At 42.3% G+C, this 19,432-nt stretch overlaps 3 protein-coding genes across 3 annotated transcripts; 2 read left to right on the top strand and 1 right to left on the bottom strand.

Moving 5' to 3' along the window:
- Positions 1-2,095: 2,095 nt before the first annotated feature.
- On the bottom strand, positions 2,096-9,303 carry LOC124144938. Its single transcript, XM_048385172.1, has 3 exons — positions 9,193-9,303; positions 2,731-2,909; positions 2,096-2,222 (listed from the first exon to the last, which is right to left on the bottom strand). Exons 1-3 carry the CDS (start codon positions 9,205-9,207, stop codon positions 2,096-2,098), a joined length of 321 nt encoding a protein of 106 aa, XP_048241129.1. The 5' UTR covers positions 9,208-9,303.
- An 874-nt stretch (positions 9,304-10,177) lies between these two features.
- On the top strand, positions 10,178-13,577 carry LOC125374357 (probable pathogenesis-related protein ARB_02861). Its single transcript, XM_048385195.1, has 3 exons — positions 10,178-10,228; positions 12,427-12,600; positions 13,452-13,577. The coding sequence occupies exons 1-3, from the start codon at positions 10,211-10,213 to the stop codon at positions 13,515-13,517; spliced, it is 258 nt and encodes an 85-aa protein (XP_048241152.1). The 5' UTR covers positions 10,178-10,210; the 3' UTR covers positions 13,518-13,577.
- A 1,551-nt stretch (positions 13,578-15,128) lies between these two features.
- On the top strand, positions 15,129-16,568 carry LOC124144956 (sericin-1-like). The gene is made up of 3 exons (XM_046514576.2): positions 15,129-15,192; positions 15,909-16,173; positions 16,443-16,568. Exons 1-2 carry the CDS (start codon positions 15,156-15,158, stop codon positions 16,163-16,165), a joined length of 294 nt encoding a protein of 97 aa, XP_046370532.2. The 5' UTR covers positions 15,129-15,155; the 3' UTR covers positions 16,166-16,173; positions 16,443-16,568.
- Positions 16,569-19,432: the final 2,864 nt, after the last annotated feature.

The following is a 19,432-nucleotide window of genomic DNA, read 5'->3' as shown; positions in this document are numbered from 1 at the left end:
TATTGTTAAAAATATTTTTGCAGGCAGAACAAATGATATGTTAACTCTAATGTGAAATGGCCGTGTTTGTATCTATCATGTTCCAGCGATATGTGTGTAGTTGTGACGGGCGTAATGGTGTGGTTGTTGCCAGTGTGGTTGACGTTAGTGGCGTTAATGTAGCTGCAATCGATGTAAAACAAGAAAAGTATCTTTACGTTTGATACTAAATTAGACGAAACTGAATCTAGCAAGCAACGCCCCTGTCCCAACCCCCGCGACCCGTGAAGATCCGGGGTAGAATAGGTCTTCAGCAACCCATGCTTGCCGTAAAAGGCGACTATGCTTGTCGTAAAAGGCGACTAAAGGGATCGGGTGGTCAGGCTCGCTGACTTGGTTGATACATGTCATTGTTCCCAATTGTGTGGATCTATGCTCATGATATCAATCACTGGATTGTCTGGTCCAGACTCGGTTATTCACAGACCGCCATCATATAGCTAGAATATTGCTGAGTGCGGCGTTAAACAACAAACCAACCAACCAACCCAACCCCCGCGCTTCTACAAAGATTCCCAGGACAGCTATTATGTAATAACTGACAGTGGCAAACATTCATTCCATGTACAACACGAAACAACTGCTAGTAGACATTCTAGGTATGTTCGGGCGGTCGGGTAGCCTAGTGGTTAAAGCGTTAGCTCGTCACCGTCACGCCGAAGACCCGGGTACGATTCCCGACATGTGTACAATGTTTGAAGCCCATTTCTGGTGTCCCCCGCCGTGATAATACTGGAATATTGCTAAAAGCGGCGTAAAACCTCACTCACTCACTCTTGGTATGTTCATCAACAGTGAGTGGTTGAATCTCGTTTGGTGGCGCAGTCATCAATGTGACGAAAAGTCCCCAAGATGGGCCCACTTGCACAAAGAGATCTTAGCACTACAACTATTGTAAGCCTATGTTAAAGTATGGGAGTTACGATCATCTTAGCGCTTTGTGCAAGTGGGCCATTACTGGCTGATAGCATCACCATAGTCCTGCACCATGACCGTGGAATATATTTATTTGATGAAAAAATAATAATCTAGAAATGCATACAAAAGCAAGTCTAGCCAGCTCAAGCTAGCTCTATTCCACACTGAAATCAGCATAGGGAATTTTTTTTTTTTAGAGTCAAGAAGGATAGTGTGTTATATAAGATTTCAGAGACTAAATGTTAGTCTAGCATCGCCATAGTCCTGCACCATGACCGTAGAATATATTTATTTTATGAAATAAAATAATCTAGAAATGCTTACAAAAGCAAGTCTAGCCAGCTCAAGCTAGCTCTGAAATCAGCGTAGAGAATTTTTTTATATTTTAGTGAGTGAGTGAGTGAGTTTGGTTTTACGCCGCTTTTAGCAATATTCCAGCAATATCACGGCGGGGGACACCAGAAATGGGCTTCACACATTGTACCCATGTCGGGAATCGAACCCAGGTCTTCGGCGTGACGAGCGAACGCTTTAACCACCAGGCTACCCGACCGCCCCTTTATATTTTAAGAGTCAAGAAGGATAGTGTGTAATATAAGATTTCAGAGACTAGATGTTAGTCTAGCATCGCCACAGCACAGATAGGAAACAATACAATCCGATCATCTTGGGCGATTACTAGTATGTACGCATGTATTGTTTTAGCGGAACTTCTCTACTCAGCGCTAATAAGCGGTCTATTTGGTGTGTGATTAGATTAATGTAAGGTTGGATTGAGGTGAGGATTCTCCTGTAAACCTGACAGAGGACATTTTCTTTAGATATAAATCCACTGATGCTTGAGAGGAGGGGGTAGGGGGGTGGGGGTGGGGGTGGGTGGGGGGTGGGGTGTGTGTGTGTGTGTGTGTGTGTGTGTGTGTGTGTGTCGCATTCATGTTGAGTCGCATTTTTGGCTAGGGGCCAGCGGTCGCAATCTTTTGGAGACGCATTAATTTCACGATTTACAGTATAACAAGGATTGCGATGCATCGATATCCTGACGGATACCGGAGACAGATAAGAAATAGGTGAATCGTCCCCGGTTGATAATTTGACCAAAGTAATTCTTTGATTCATCTGTTACAAAATAACCATGAAACTACTGACATGGTTGTATGGCGGTGAAGACAACATTAACGCTATTATGTCTTTTGATATTTTTATTCCGTGGCACAAGCCTCCTGAAAGCACAACAGTTTCTGGAGCTGGGGCAGTTAATCTTCTCTCTGAAAATAGAAAAATATAACAATTAAGTTTTAATTCGATGCCACAAATTAAGTTGAAGAACCATAATCTGCATTTGTTCACGTCCAGTGCGGACAGACCGAAAAACAGGACGAATCTTGGATTCAAACGACCTGCGGATCCTGCCACAGAAAAGGGACATAACAGCGATTTACGATGTATTGGCTCTCTGTGTAAACTGTATCTACTCCACACTATAGAACAACGTTATTTGTGATGAACAGAGCTTGACGAGTATACAGTTTACGTCATTGCATTTAAGTTCCATGTGGCACAACGGTCAATACATCCTGCATTCTATACATTCATTTTATGAATAAAAACTAAATAATAATTCGTATAATAGTTGACAGAAAAATAGATAATATTTAACAAAATAGTTTTCCCATGGAATGAATTTGTTGATAGATTTATGGATACTTACATCTGATGAGGTGTCATTGTTACAAGAAACTGATGCAAATCGTCTGTTGTGAATGTTTTACCTACCTGGTCAGATTAACCGCCTGTGGTGAGGATGATGGGGAGGAAGTTGGTGTGACTGCCGCCGCCGCTGCTGCCGTGAGACATGGGGACGGGGATGAACATGGGGTAGGAGGACGAGGACGAGTGGGAGGACTTGCTGCTTCCACAGCAACAACTCTCGCCGTAGTTGGCAAACAGAGCCACTGAAACAGGAACATGTTCAATGAAGTTGAATAGCAACTATCATCAATACACAATTGTGTTGCTCATGGATCGGTGTCAGTATAACTGAGTGTGCTGGGTTTGAACTCGGATTTGAACCGTATTTTTATTATATCACGGCGTGTCAGCTTAATGTTGGAAAAAATGAACCCGACGCTGACAGACCAAGGATCATAATCGGGGCGACGAGAAAGGGACCCTTGCACAATTAACTCTGCACAACGAAATACAGCGTCCGGGGCTACGGAGGTCTCACTGTGGAATAAGGACACTTGTATAAAGTAGATTACCAGAAATGAACCCCAAACGAAACAACGCCTACCTTTCGATAGAAAACAGAAGTAGTATCAAGTACGTGCTGTCATTTGGTGAAATCTTCTTTCGAATAACACAGGACAAAATGTCAAAAGCATATTTTCACATATGAGAGTATATGTAATTGAATATGAACAACTTTGCAATAGACGTAAACCATGTAACGGCTGATCTTCAACAACGAATCTTCAGCAAACATGGTGTATCATTAAAGAATGATACCCGTGAAGATCCGGGGTAGAATAGGTCTTCAGCAACCCATACCTGATACAAAATGCGACTATGCTTGTCTTAAGAGGCGATTGACGGGATCGGGTAGTCGGGCTCGTTGACTTGGTTGATGCATGTCATTGTATCCCCATTGCGTAGATCGATATTCATGATATCAATCATTGGATTGTCTGGTCCAGACGAATATTTACAGACAGCCGCCATATAGATGGAATATTGCTGAGTGCGGCGTTAAACAACAAGCAAACATTAAAGAATTACTTTTAATTACTCACCGCACAGGACAAAAATGTAGAGGAATCTTGCCATTGTTACTTTTTTACTGATGTCCCACTTTATTTAAATATCATTATATAGCCTGTGGTATAATCACCCACAGAGAGACGTGTGACAAACCTGTGTATATCATGAAAAGAACAGTCCCCATCAAGTCAATGTTTAACCGAAAAATGCACGAAAAGCCAGTCATATGATAGATGAATTAACGTCAGTCTTACACGGACCTTGTATTGGCCATCACCGTAACGAGAATGTTAAATACCACAGAACCATTTAACCGCACGTTTTGTCATATTTACGTCGCACCAGGGGGCGGGACTGTTTCCTGAAGGCACCCTGTTGGTTTGAACGAGGGCTAAGGATGACCACGTGACCTGTTGTGCGATGGTTAACCACATGACCACGGAGGGGTTTTATTCACGAGTAAGTTAAGAAAATTTCACTAATCCTATATGCACCATTATGGTGGTCTGTGATGGTATATGTTCGTCAGAAGGGGTAGGTTATGAGTAGAGAGGTTGTCAGCCTCTCATGCCATAACTCAGCCGCGTCATACCAAAAGACGTTTAAAGATGGTACTTGTTGTTACCCTGTCTGGCGCTCTGCATTAAGGGGCTAAAACAAGGACTGGTCGGCTCGGAGTCAGTATACTGTGTCTGAGTGGGATATTCATGTTAAACTGCGGCATGGTATCTCAGTGAGCTAGCACTATAAATCGGCATCAGTCCGGACTAGTACAAGCAGCCACACACACACACATACACGTGCATGCACGTCGCTATATAAGTGCAATAATCTTGGACGCGACGTTAAACCCTATTTCACCTCACCTCATGCCATGTCTTCTAAGATCGTACAAAACATCACTCGATTTGCCTTTGGAGCTGGCTGTTCTGTGCCCTTGACGATACGGTCTGCATTTCTCAGCCAGGCACTGCTAATTGGTGCCATTCTTAATATGGAGGCAATAGATTTAATTGCGCTTTTCATCCTTCGATTTCTATGGAATGGTATGTCATGGTAAACAGCTAACTACTCTCTCGAGGTGTTTTCCACAAAACATGAACTGGGGTTTACTTCGTTCAGCAGAGCCACTGCCAAATATAATTATTTTTTTGTTTTTGAAATGTTTACATGTACATGTAGTTTCCATTTAGTGCAGTATATTCTAAACGAGTCAAGGGTTTTCTGTTAATTGGCGGGGCATCTACTAAATAAAACTGTATCATCAGCATACAGTCAAATAATAATTTGTAATTACAAGTTTGCGTCTTCACCAAGATCATAAACAACATTTTATCGTGACAGATGTTCCAGTTGAGATTGCTCGAGGTCATTTAGTTACATTAAAAGAGGACCGCCTCCGTGGTCTATGGTAGAGCGTCCGCCCGGAGAGCGGAAGGTCCGTGGTTGTGGTTCGATCCCCGGCCGCGTCATACCAAAAGACGTTAAAATATGGTACTTGTTGTGACCTTGTCTGGTGCTCGGCATTAAAGGGCTCAAACAAGGACTGGTCGGCTCGGAGTCAGTATACTGTGTCTGAGTGGGGTATTCATGTTAAACTGCGGCATGGTATCTCAGTGTGCTATCACTATAAATCAGCATCAGTCCGGATTAGTACAAGCAGCCACACACACACGTGCATGTACGTCGCTATATAAGTGCAATAATCTTGGACGCGACGTTAAACCCAATTTCACCTCACCTCACAATGAAAAAAGACAAAACTTTATCCCCATTACTAACTCCGGAAAGGCTTGGGAAAAAATCTGATATTTCATTTTTTACAACAATACACGATTCAATACTGCTATACAATTTTTTAATAAGAATGAAAAGTTTTCCTCTGACGTCATCTTTCAACAGTTTGTGCCAAAGACCTATTCTCCACGATTTGTCAAAAGCCTTAATGAAATCTATAAAGCACAATACAACTTTTGTTTCATGTACTTAAGGCTCTGCATTAACATATTGATGATAAACATGTTATCTACCGTTGAGAAGTGTTTCCTAAATCCAGCTGACGCGAGATACAGGATGGTATTGTTATCAGTGAAAGATGACAATCGCGTTTACTGGTAAAACGTTTCCCCAAGCAACTCAAAATTGTGATAGGTCAGTATGAGTTTGGGTCTTTGTTGTTGTTTGTTTGTTGTTTAACGCCGCGCTCAGCAATACTCCAGCTATATGACGGAGGTCTGTAAATAATCGAGTCTGGACCAGACAATCCAGTGATTGATATCATGAGCATCGATCCACGCAATTGGGGTATGGTGACATGCATCAACCAAGTCAGCGAGCCTGACCATCCGATCCCGTGAGTTGCCTCTTACGACAAGCATAGTCGCGTTTTACGGCAAGCATGGGTTGCTGAAGACACCGGATCTAGTCTACCCCGAATCTTCACGGGTCTACCACACAAACATGTATTTTAGAATTAATACAGTTCCCAAAGGTGAAACCATTTGTTTGTCAAGCTGTGTTTCACACAGGACATGAAATCTTGCAATTAATAAAACTGGTCATATGCCAGTCCATGACCTTGATATCAGCTGCTAGTAACAATCTAACGTCAGAAGGGGGCACGGGTGGCCCAGTCGTCTAAGGCGCCGCGATTCGCTGTGCAGAGTTGCGTCCCTTGGGCACACCAGAAACCTTTGATTGTGGGTTCGAATCCCGGTTCGCCCCGATTACATTTCTAGGTTTGTCAGCACCATACCCGTGCTCGTGGGTTTCACCGAAGTGGTAAACGTCTGAGACCTGCATCACTTCGGGCTTTCCTCCCACATTAAGCTGACACGCCGTGATATAACTGGAATACTGTTAAAAGCGGCGTTAAACCCAACTCAGTCACTCACTAACGTCAGAAAGTCATTGTTTACAGACCTCAATGATATTATTGAAACACTGCTGACTGCGGCTTATATACACTCACTCATTAAATGTAAATTGACGTTAACTTCTGAAAGGAAGGGGGCACGGGTGGCCCAGTTGTCGTAGGCGCCGCAGTTCGCAGTGCAGAGTTGCGTCCCTTGGCCACTCCTTAAAGTTATGATCGTCGGTTCGAGTCCTGGCTCGCCCCGATTATGTTTGAAGGTTTGTCAGCACCATACCCGTGCCCAAAGAGGTAACCTTTTGAGACCTGCATCACTTCTGGCTTTAAGCTGACACGCCGTGATATAACTGGAATACTGTTCAAAGCGACTTTAAACTATCTCTGAAAGGAGAACGACATTTATACACGCGCCTATACCTGGAGAAAATCAAAGTCCATTAATAATTCCACAAAACGTAAATGAGAATAATCTAATTTGTGGTGAGATATGTTTATGAATTTTGGACGAAGGAACTGATATAAAATATCAACGCCAGAGAATACGCAGTCTCTGCCGAAAGATATTCCATTGGGCGTAAAAGGGAAAACACTGTGGGAAATTATAATTAATGGATCACTAAAAGCTAAAGATGGCACTAGGTATATCTGCCGATATCGTTCTTCCAAAACTAAGTAAAAGTTGGTTGGTTGGTTTGTTGTTTAACGCCGCACTCAGCAATAGTCCAGCTATATGACGGCGGTCTGTACATAATCGAGTCTGGACCAGACAATCCAGTGATTGATATCATGAGCATAGATCAACGCAATTGGGATCGATGACATGTATCAACCAAGTCGGCGAGCCTGACCCCCCGATCCCGTTAGTCGCCTTTTACGACAAGCATAGTCGCCTTTTACGGCAAGCATGGGTTGCTGAAGACCTATTCTACCCCGGATCTTCACGGGTCGCGGGGGTTGGGACAAGCATAGTCACCTTTTACGACAAGCATAGTCACCTTTTACGGCAAGCATAGTCACCTTTTACGACAAGCATAGTCACCTTTTACGGCAAGCATAGTCACCTTTTACGACAAGCATAGTCACCTTTTACGGCAAGCAAGGGTTGCTGAAGACCTATTCAACCCCGGATTCTTCACGGGTCTAGTAAAAGTATCTGCACCAGTAACGATACCCCTGGGTCCTTGGTTTGTTTTTAAGAAAATGACGAGTGAAGCGGAATATAATTAGTCATTTTCATGTAACACCACTTTATACTGTATCCCAGCGTGTCAGCTTGATGTGGGAGGAAAGACCGAAAAAGTGATACAGGTCTCAGACGTTTACCACTCTGGTGAAACCCACGAGCACGGCATGGTGCTGACAAACCTAGAAACATTGTCAACGCTGCACAACGAGTTGCGGCGCCTTAATCGTCTTTGGTATCCGCGACCAAAATACAATTACCTAGTGTCAGGACAAATTTGAACAACCCATCAATGTCAAGAGTTTTGTTCCTTAGTGTGCAGAACAACGTCAACATTAACCTGTGATTTGGTCCGCCTGTCCATTTATAGAATTAATTATTACAGTGAGACGGACAACCCTTCTATGAGTGGTAAACGTTTCCAGTTACATTACATGAACGCATGTTCTGACATATCATTTACTCATTCTGAGTGTCTGCAAATTGTTGTTAAAGACCCGTTAAGATCCGCGGTAGAATAGGTCTTCAGCAACCCATGCTTCCCGTAAAAGGCGACAATGCTTGTCGCAAGAGGCGACTAACGGGATCGGGTGGTCAGGCTCGTTGACTTGGTTGAAGCATGCCATCGACCCCAATTGCGTGGATCGATGCTCATGATATCAATCTTAGGATTGTCTGTTCCAGACTTGATTATTTACAGACCGCCGCCATATAGTTGGAGTGCGGCGTTAAAAAACCAACCAACCAACCAACCAACCAACCAACAAACAAATTGTTGTTAAACGTAATGTGGCATTGAATACACTGAGTCGACCGTGCATACCCTTGCCCATATTCTGATGTCTTGATTGCTAAATTCAGAACATTTAGTTCCATATACTCCTGTGACATTTATGGGCGGTAGGGTAGCACAGTGGTTAAAGCGTTCGCCCGTCACGCTGAAGACCCGGGTTCGATTCCCCACATAAGTACATTGTGTGAAGCTCATTTCTGGTGTCCCCTGCCATGATATTGCTAGACTATTGCTAAAAGCGGCGTAAAACCATATTCCGTCACGGACTCACTCATGTGACATTTGAGCCACCCTATCTATTTGTCTACTTGAAAATTATGTTTCCAGGTTTGTCAGCACCATATCCGTACTCATGAATTCAAACAAATTGACAAACGTCTGAGACCTGCATCCCTTCTGGCTTTCCTACCACATTAAGCTGATTTCACCGGAGTACTGTTTAAACTGCCGTTAAACCCAACTCACTCCCTCACTTCTACAAGAAGATATACCTGTACCGTGGTAGCTCAAGTCAAAGGGTATTTCTGGAGCCAATAAATACTACCCTCTCAACATTGTTGTTATATAATAATCTTGACTCTGAGACGCAGGAGACTTAACTAAAAAATAACCTAACCTATATCTTACCGTCTCGTCACTCATTCCTCGGTCAAATCCGGATATGGCTATACATCTTCACTTATGCCATTTGTTGAGCCATTCCAACCCACGTCATGCTGCACAGTATCTACACATACAAGTACGTTGACAGTTTCAAGGTTGAAAGGGGTTTCTCAGGTCTCCATACAGTATCATTTCAAAATATGACTTTTTTTTAAAAACTTCAACATGCGTCATCATGAATATACATCGAATGTCCTTTGTAGGAACATTTTTTAATCAAAGTATATTCCTAAATATAATATAATAATTAATTCACACCACACGATACTCAGTTATGATTGAGTGATGTCGTGCTGTGTCGCTGTTATCACTGCTAACCCCAGCCGTCCCCGCAGTATGACATACCTGACGATATTTTATATCTCATGCAAAAATATTTCCCGTGATGACATTCGTAAGAGAATACAACTTAATGTGCTAATGTTCTACAATAGTGTCCGCGTTATTTTTGAGGCTATTGAGGGCGGTGGGGTAGCCTAGTGGTTGAAGCGTTCGCTCTTCACGCCGAAGGCCCGGGTTCAATTCCCCACATGGGTACAATGTGTGAAGCCCATTCTGGTGTCCCCTGTCGTGATATTGCTAGAATATTGCTAAAAGCGGCGTAAAGCCAAACTCACTCACTCACTCACTGACGAGGCTATGTAAAGGATTGTGTTGTTTTTATTCTACTCCTAACAATCGGCGTCACGGCTATAGAGGAGTTAAATCCATGGTCATATCTGTGTCATACTTAATCCCTATAATGGCCCCACGTGATGATAGCTATTCGATATCACATAATGCACGTACCTTTTTTAAAGATTTTAATTTTGTGAAACGATTTTATTTTAATCAAACGACTGGAGAGGGAAAATATCATTTCATTCTTGTCACGTTTAACTCAGCATGCGTGAATGATTACAAACTATAAATCATATTTGGTTCAGGTCGGAGCATCATTCTTTGGTAACAACTGTCGAAGTAACCATGGCACGGTTCATCTATGCTTTTGTCCTTTGTGGTGAGTGCTATCAGTCTAAAATATTTACATCTAAACATTTTGTCAGTGAATCAGTGGTAGATAGGCCTGTGTTAAATGGTAAAGGAAGAATACCATATTTGTTGATTTATGATTCAGCCACAATTGGGCTACGTTTAGATTGGTTTGTTGTTTAACGCCGCACTCAGCAATATTCCAGCTATATGACGGCGGTCTGTAAATAATCGAGTCTGGACCAGACAATCCAGTGATTACTATCATGAGCATCGATACACGCAATTGGGATCATTGACATGCTTCAACCAAGTCAGCGAGCCTGACCACCCGATCCCGTCAGTCGCCTCTTGTGACAAGCATAGTCGACCATGTTTAGAATAGGTCCTCATCACTCTACCGTCGTACGAGGCGACTAAAATGTATCTGATGCTCAGGATAGTGACCTGGGCCCCGTTCCACAAAGTGATCTTAGCGCTAAGTCGATCGTAACTCCCATTCTTTAACACTGACGTACGACAATCGTAGCGCTAAGATCGCTTTGTGGAACGGGGCCCTGGCTGTTTACTTCAATCGAACCCCGATGGCGTGGGACGTTCTTTCAGGTGAACAATTGACTTGCCTTTGCATGTGTTTGTGATGGGTGTCACTTTTGGTAATTCCATTTTTAGGTCGAAATCGTGCAATGAAATTTGCTTTTAACAGAAATTAGTAACGTAAGTCCGGGAAATGTTTTGTCGCTTTTATTTATAATATAATAATTATTTTTGTTCTAGCCCACTCACAGTTATTTACAGGCCGGCGTGGTAGAGCCTTAATATGTTTGACTGTTGCGCTATAAAACAAACAAAGACATGATTCCGCGACATCATTTCCATATTCATAAGACATGTCTACTAAAAGCAGCGTTCATTGGACGATTCCGACAACCCCATAAGCACGTGTCTATGAATATCACTATCACAAAAGAAGATCGGGCGGTCAGGCTCGCTGACTTGGTCGATGCATGTTATCGTATCCCAATTGCTTGGATCGATGTTCATGATGCCAATCACTGCACAGCAAACAGACAAACAAACATAAAAGTGTTCAGGTTTGTCCATTGAAAGCGACATCCCAGTTTGTTCAAATCATGCTGTTATGAGGTGCCTGGTTTGGTAAATCGGAAATGTAATTAATTTTTTTCAATGCTGAATGGTCGACTTAAGACATGATCCCCAGCATCCCATACTTGTCATAAGAGCCGACGACATGTAAATCCCTATCAATAACAACTGTTCACCTGACAAAACACAAGAACATATGGTGTAAGTCAAAATACGGAATTTTGTAACTGATGCGTCAAATCTGGAATGTCCTCCACATGTTTACCATATCAAACTTTTGAAAGTTTTACGAAGGCCTTGAATGTTTTAAGCCTGATCAAATAACTTTGAGCAAGAGTCGTATGACGATCTTAATGTAAAGCGCAAGCTCGATTTTACCTCACAAGTTGTGAAATGTTGCCATAAGGTTGATTATTGGACAGTTGAAATCATCCCCCTTGTCAAAAAGTCTCGTGGATAGTTTCTTGTCACTCTGAATCTTTATGTATGGATATAAATATGAAACGGATGAGGTGGTTTCACTGGGTTTTTTTATTTCTAGATCAGGTTGGTAGTCAGTGGACCATCTTCCCGAGGCAAGAGCGTCCACTAGCCTTTTTATCAAAGTCAGAAACTAGGCTTTGATACGGGCTAGTGAACACGCTTGCCTCGGGAAGATGTCAGCGGACGGGAATTGGTTATTTGGCCGTTATTGAACGATGTCAGGGTGACGCTGTACAAAGCAACCTTAACGCTACGGCCTTTCACGGCTTTCATTAAGACCATTCATCAGTTATAACTCTCAGCAGATCATCTTTCAGATTTAGCTGGGTTGGTGTGGCATCATACCCCGACAACGTGTTTCGAAGATAACCTCGTTGTCATTACTTTTCCTCTTCAAAGACATTTACATTCAAGTTGGATTTTGTTAGTGATATAGCTGATCATGAGACGTATTTGTAAATCCCCTTCATTCATGCAGCTACTATGGAGCAGAGTAAGAGCCAACTAGATTGGAATAAAAGTGTTACGATGCGTAACCATGCTGAATGTGTCATCGGAACCTAACTTCGGATGAACATATTACGGCCGCTTCAAGCTAATACCGATTCTGCACTCGCCTTTTTCTTGTCATTTCAGTGGCTCTGTTTGGCCAGTACAGTGTGGGCTGTTGCTGTAAGGGGACCCAGGCATCTTCCCAAACTTCCTCATCCTCCTACCCTATCCCTATCCCCGTCCCCGCCCCCCAACCCCCCAGCAGCAGCGGCAGCTCCAACTTCCTCCCCACCATCCTCACCACTCTCGGATAAACCAGTAGGTATATGTTTAAAGGAAGAATTAAAAGATAAAATAGTCTGCTATTGGTGATTTCATGGCGACATGCGAGTGGTTTCGCGAACACCTGGTGTCATCACTGATTTTATGTGATCAATTCATAATTTTTAAAATAATTTTCACCGTTCTTAGCCTTTCACTCCCAATGGAATCTGTTCGGAACGATAATAGAGACCTCCAATTTGGTCATATTTTTTCTTTTTTGTTGGTTACCTATTTGAACTCTGTGAGCCTCCTACTTCTTTTATCCCTCGATCTTCAATTGACTTTGGAGGATGGTAAACCGCGTACAATCAAATCACCAATGCCTGAAAGAATACTTAATGTATCTCGCTTGAAACGAAACAAATTGAAAGCGACAAATTGTCATTGCTGATCACCTATCAGCGCCAAGTATCTGCTGGCTTCCCTTGCTAAGTTTCCACCTTTGTTATCTTATTACTTTTGTTGTTCTTACAGGTACATATATATGTTCTGTTTCATAGCATTAATTGGGGCGGTCGGGTAGCCTAGTTGGTAAAGCGTTCGCTCGTCACGCCGAAGACCCGGGTTCGATTCCCGACATGGGTACAATGTGTGAAGCCCATTTCTGGTGTCCCCCGCCGTGATATTTCTGGAATATTGCTAAAAGCGGCGTAAAACCATACTCACTCACTCACTCACTCATAGCATTAATTCATCTGATGAAGAAATAAGTATATACACTCCGAAACGTAGTGTCCCTCACAATAAGGAAGTTAACATCCATAAATTCTATTCCTTATGTGTATCACTTTTAAATGCCTTTCAAAGACTGGACAACGTGTCAGCATCAGAACCTTGTGTTTCAGCGTCCAGTGCTGCCAGATCCAGATGTCGACCGTCTTGAGAACCGGATTGCGTTCGTCATTGGATGAAACTGCTTCAATCATTGTAGTATATAAATTGTGGAAATAAATACAAGTGACGAAAGCGTACATTTGAAGTTTTGTTATTAGATAGTGTATGAGTGTTGATTTATTATGAAATATTACAGATAACATTGTTATAGCCACTTCAAACTTCACAATGAATACTATGGTATATGTATCAGTTAATTTTTCAAATCAGCTGACCTATAATTTGCAAAGAAATCAACGGTCTGAACACTTGTCATCGTTCTTGTGATGCAAGGGGCGGTCGGGTAGCCTAGTAGCTAAAGCGTTCGCTCGTCATGCCGAAGACCCGGGTTCGATTCCCGACATGGGTACAATGTGTTAAGCCCATTTCTGATGTCCCCCGCCGTGATATTGCTGGACTATTGCTAAAAGCGGCGTACCCAGTTGTGCTATATATACTATATAAAAGGGGCACGGGTGGCCCAGTCGTCTAAGGCGCCGCGATTCGCTGTGCAGAGTTGCGTCCCTTGGGCACGCCAGAAACCTATGATTGTGGGTTCGAATCCCAGTTCGCCCCGATTATGTTTATAGGTTTGTCAGAACCATACCTGTGCTCCTGGGTTTCACCGAAGTGGTAAACGTCTGGGACCTGCATCACTTCGGGCTTTCCTCCCACATTAAGCTGACACGCCGCGATATAACTGGAATACTGTTAAAAGCGGCGTTAAACCCAACTCACTCACTCACCCCATATATACTACTCCACTTTTGATAAGGAAATGTTCATGTTCCCATGATACACAGCTGATTCTCATGATACGTCAAGTGTCTATTTAAATAGAATGACATGTGTGATTATCCAAATCAAGTGCTTTGTAGTATATTATAAATCGTTTACCCAACAGTAACCAAAATATATAAATTACCTCGGTTTTTGTCTTGTGCTATGTAAGGAACTGACCTTGTCATCTTTTGGTGGGCCCCTGACTTGTTGGAAGAAAACTACTTGTTTCCTAAAACACTATTGTCATCAGGGTTTACATCAAACACATAAATCGCTTACTGCACATTCTGGTAGTCCTGAAAGGTGTTTTTGATCCAAACGAATTTTTAATATCTCTGTGTCGTACCAGCGTAAATTAGACCGGACAAAAGAAGATATATACTGAAAAGTGGATTTTAATCAAAGAATTACAAGTATTATCTAAACGTTACTAGGCTGAAAACAATCGCTGAAACACTGCAAACTCAAGGTCCAAAACACAACTATGATACCCGTATCAAATACGAGCGTACATAACCAACTTATGACAATTTCTTTGTTTGTTTCATTTTTAGCTACCACTGGACATGGAGTTATTCCTATAATAGTTATCTGTATCCATTGATCCTTATTACATTTACTATGTTAATGAAAGAAGTAACAAATACATTCATTCTGTATCGATTTCTGAAAATATTTGCTAGTCACTTGATTACGTTGTACACCCAAGGTAGATGTCAAAGGTTGTGGCAAGCCACGGCTTAAAGTGTTAACTCAGTAGGACTGACAGCGGGGGGCGTGAGGTGGTAAAAACATCAACGACAGTGTAACTGTGGACGCGAACCTATAAAAAGCCCAGTCGACAGTCTAAGCAGTGCACACACCTCCCTTGTCTGATTAACGACATTAACAAGATGGGACAACCTGCTTTCATGGCTGTTCTTCTGTTCGGTGAGTCCGCTTAAGATGTGTTTTGTTTATTTTCTTTGTTGACCATGTGTTGTAATATATTTGACATTAACGACGCTGCTACAGCAACGATTTTTATACCTCTATAAAATATTGAATGGAAACTTAATAGTCTAACCAAATGTTCAATATCGATGGACTGTTCTTCTTTTCGATGTGTCTGCTAAAGATTTTTTTGTTTAATTTCTTTGCCGACCATTTCTTTTCTACCTCTATTATAAGTTTCATTAAACTTAATTGTCAATCATAATGTTCCAAACCGATCTCAAAGCACAAACCATCGTTCAAACATTGCATGAAAATATATGACTATTTGTTTTGGTATATGACGACTATTTCTTTGTGTCAGGGCCCTTTTTCGCGAACACGTGGTGTCCCAACTGATTGTCAGTGATCCATTCATATAATATTCCCCTAAACATTGTATTTTGCCTTTTACGCCCAATGGAATCTGTTTCGGTAGGTAATCGAGACTGGCTATTTGCTGGCGTTGACGTTTTATAATAACATTATATACCACGGGTACAAAGTTTGACGTCAAACAACTTGCGTATTCGAAGTATTCGAAACAAAGCCGTAACGTCAATGAAGTATGTTAAAACCTTTAGACAACATGTTCGAGAATCCATAGGTTTCCCACTCGGTACATAATCCTTTCCTCTGTTTATTCTGATTGTTTCTCCCTCTGTGCCGGCCAGTTGTCCTGATGGTCCACTACGGTCACTCCTGCGGGAGCTCCAGCTCCTCTGGATCCTCAGGCTCCTCCGGTTCTTCCGGCTCCTCAGGCTCCTCCGGCTGCTGCTGTTGTGGAAGCAGCTCCGGCTCCTCTTCCTCCTCCGAGGACTACCCCATCCCAATCCCCGTCCCATACTCTAGCGGCGGCAGCAGCAGCAGCGGCAGCAGTGGTGCCTCCGACGCAGCCCTTCTGCAGGCTCTCATAAACGCAGGGAAATAGACTTGGCGGTAGGTGAATTTCGATTTCAAAAACAGTGAAAACTTACACGCATTAAGTAGGTGCTAAAACGTATCCAAAATCATTTCTGGTTTAAATACGTGTGTGGTGTTTTGTGGACCAATATATGTTGTTTGCTTTTCGTTGTTGTTGTTGATTATTTGAAACTACGTTCCAGGAATAACAAAAACTAAGAGTGTGTTAGTCATGAGATATTTCAATAGCTGAAATTTCATTCTTGTTGCTCTTGGTTTGCTCATATTTTTTATTTCTGTTTCAGATTTTTCGTCCATACAGTGGTAAAAATATATCGGAAAAATCACAACTGTTATGCGGACGTAAATAAAAAACATGAAGCATTCCACAGATGTGTTGGGTTATATTGTGTTCCTTTCTACAATTACTAAAATGCCTACTTCGGAAAGGCGGCTTTTAGAATGCAGAAGTAAACCCTGAAGTATTGTGTGTCTACTTTTGTACCCACCATATACCCGGGCCCGTGGGTTGCACCAAAGTGGTAAACGTCTAAAAGGCGACGATGCTTGACGTAAGAGGCGACAACCGGAATCGGGTGGTCAGGCTCGCTGACTTGGTTAATGCATGTCACCGTATCCCAATTGCGTGGATCGATGCTCATGATGTCAATCACTGCATTGTATGGTCCAGACTCGTTTATTTACAGACCGCCGTCATGTAGCTGAAATATTGCTAAGTGTGGCGTTAAACAACAAACAAGCAAGAAACAAGTAAACGTCTAAGACCTGCATCTCTTCGGGCTTTCCTCCCATGTTAAACTGACAGGCCGTGATAAAACTGGAATACTGTTCAAAGCGGCTGCGTGGCGCGCGAAAGTCTACACTTGGCAATATTCCAGCTATATGACGGCGGTCTGTAATCGAGTCTGGACCAGACAATCCAGTTATTGATATCATGAGCATCGATCCACGCAATTGGGACACGATGACATGCATCAACGAAGTCAGCGAGCCTGACCACCCGATCCCGAGGAGTCCGAAGAAGGCGTTGCCTCAAGTAACCTGTGCTTGTCGTAGGAGGCGACGTACTTTGATTCGGTGGGTGGTCGGACTCGGTGGCTTGGTTGATTGCGTGTCACAGTACCCGGTGTGTTAATATTTGCTGGTGCCGTGGCTACTTGAAGCAAGTGTACCCAAAACACCTTTTTAATTACAATGGATATATTATATGTTTATTATTCTGTTATCAAATAAATGTCTTTGTTATTATGTACCCCACTGTTTGTGTTCTGTGTGTACACTAAAGTACTGTCGGAAATGCAAGAAAACTGCTTTTCTTGCTTCATTTAATAAATACGAGTCATGGGACTATAAAAAGAGCATATATCAAAATAACGCAAATTGCCCTTATCTAGCCTGTCCTAACTGGCACTGTGATTACCCTTAAAATTTTCTTTTACAGGTAAAATAATGATTAACTTAGAAGATATTCGTGTTGTCATGCATGTCACAGGTGCAAATGTTACCGAGTTGGGGATGGTCTCAAAATATTGCTGTTATTGTACTTAATTGACATGTGCGTTGACGGGGTAGCAATATCAGGGATATGTACTGCATAATATTTGCGTGGAAACATGATGGACTAGTTAAAAGCTATGAAACGGGATGAGTATTGGAAGGTTGCTGTTTTGGAATCAAGAAGTATTTGTTGTTCTGCAGATGATTTCTTGAGGTAGCATTTATCTCCGCTGATGACGTATATGAATCTGTACTTGCCACAAACCCTTTACTATCAGCAAAGATGGGCACAACAGGGTTGGGCTAACAAAGTCTGACTGGCGTACGTTAGACAACATGACCGTGCGTTGTTTAATATGGGCAATAGCTGAAGTTCCAACCAACCTATGAACACATCACCTCCTATAATTTCCTCGCCTCGAAAACTAGAACACATCCATCAATAAACCCCATATCACGGGTTTCAGCGTGCAAAACAATGACACGATTACCTTTACCTGATGGTCTGTGGGTGCTTTTTGTCCATCTGCCGATAGCCACATGTGGTCAGTGGAATGATTCACCAAGGTAAATTATCTGGACACCCTGACTGCGGTAGTGACTTAGAATGAATTAAACTTCCTGTTTTTGTTCGAATTTGTCTCCTGTAAACTTGTCGATAGGACTCATTGTGACTGAAATACTTAAAACCATAGGTAGGTCGATCGGAGGATACTCAATATTTCAATAACAACAGCCTGAAAAATTATATCCTTTTTTAACAGGCAAAAAGCAGTTTTCTCGCATTTCCGACAGTACTTGGCGAAAGAATGGGCTTCATACGAAACATTAGCCAGATGTAAGGAATCAAACTCGGCCGTTTCGGCGTGACGTGCACAAATTTGATTAAGACACTGGGCTGCCTTACTGCTATTATGGACATATTTCCTTCATACATAAAATATTACCGTGCACAGTGGAATCTGTCGAGAGAGGACTTTGACTGATCAGCATTTGTAAAACAAGGCGATATCAATTGTGCCGAATATACTATGATTCATAAATGTTTTCTTTGAATCTTGTTTCTATTTACATTTGTTTTCCTCTCTGTTATAATATTCCTAATACATGCCTCTGTAAAGATCAGACTCACTTTCGGCCCCCAACAAGTAAAACGTTTATTTCGCCTGGATGTCAAAACAATGACACAATGAAGTCCAAAGCAGATATTCCACTGTTTTGTTTGTTTGTTTGTTGTTTAACGCCGCACTCAACACTATTCCAGCTATATGACGGCGGTCTGTAAAATAATCGAGTCTGGACCAGACAATCCAGTGATTGACATCATGAGCATCGATCCACGCAATTGGGATCGTTGACATGCACCAACCAAGTCAGCGAGCCTGACCACCCGATCCCGTTAGTCGCCCTTTACGACAAGCATAGTCGCCTTTTACGGAAAGCATTGGTTGCTGAAGACATATTCTACCCCGGATCTTCACGGGTCTCAATCAGAGCTGAAACATAAGAGACCAACTCATCATATCAAGTGGTGCACCACAACTGGAGCTGAAACATAGAGATGAACTCATTATATGAAGTAGCACGTCACAACCAGAGCTTAAACACATGAGAACAACTCATTACATGAAGTAGCGCCTCCCAGTTGGAGCTAAAACAAGAGATCATATGAAGCGGTGCGTCACAAACGGAGCTGAAACATAAGAGGTGAGGTGAGGTGAAATTGGGTTTAACGTCGCGTCCAAGATTATTGCACTTATATAGCGACGTGCATGCA

This window comes from Haliotis rufescens, unplaced genomic scaffold (genome assembly GCF_023055435.1).
Source record: "Haliotis rufescens isolate VD_foot unplaced genomic scaffold, xgHalRufe1.0.p SCAF_55, whole genome shotgun sequence".
NCBI lineage: Eukaryota > Metazoa > Mollusca > Gastropoda > Lepetellida > Haliotidae > Haliotis > Haliotis rufescens.
This window is presented reverse-complemented; position numbering and strand designations above follow the sequence as displayed.

What these genes read in the sequence shown, in the direction of transcription:
- LOC124144938 (XM_048385172.1), bottom strand. An exon ending in CAGGCGGTTAATCTGACCAG is followed by an intron (nt 2,223 to 2,730) that starts GTAGGTAAAACA and finishes TTCTATTTTCAG; the next exon opens with AGAGAAGATTAACTGCCCCA.
- LOC125374357 (XM_048385195.1), top strand. An exon ending in CACCACTCTCGGATAAACCA is followed by an intron (nt 12,601 to 13,451) that starts GTAGGTATATGT and finishes CTTGTGTTTCAG; the next exon opens with CGTCCAGTGCTGCCAGATCC.
- LOC124144956 (XM_046514576.2), top strand. Translation starts at nt 15,156, where the DNA reads ATGGGACAACCTGCTTTCATGGCTGTTCTTCTGTTCG. An exon ending in CATGGCTGTTCTTCTGTTCG is followed by an intron (nt 15,193 to 15,908) that starts GTGAGTCCGCTT and finishes TGTGCCGGCCAG; the next exon opens with TTGTCCTGATGGTCCACTAC.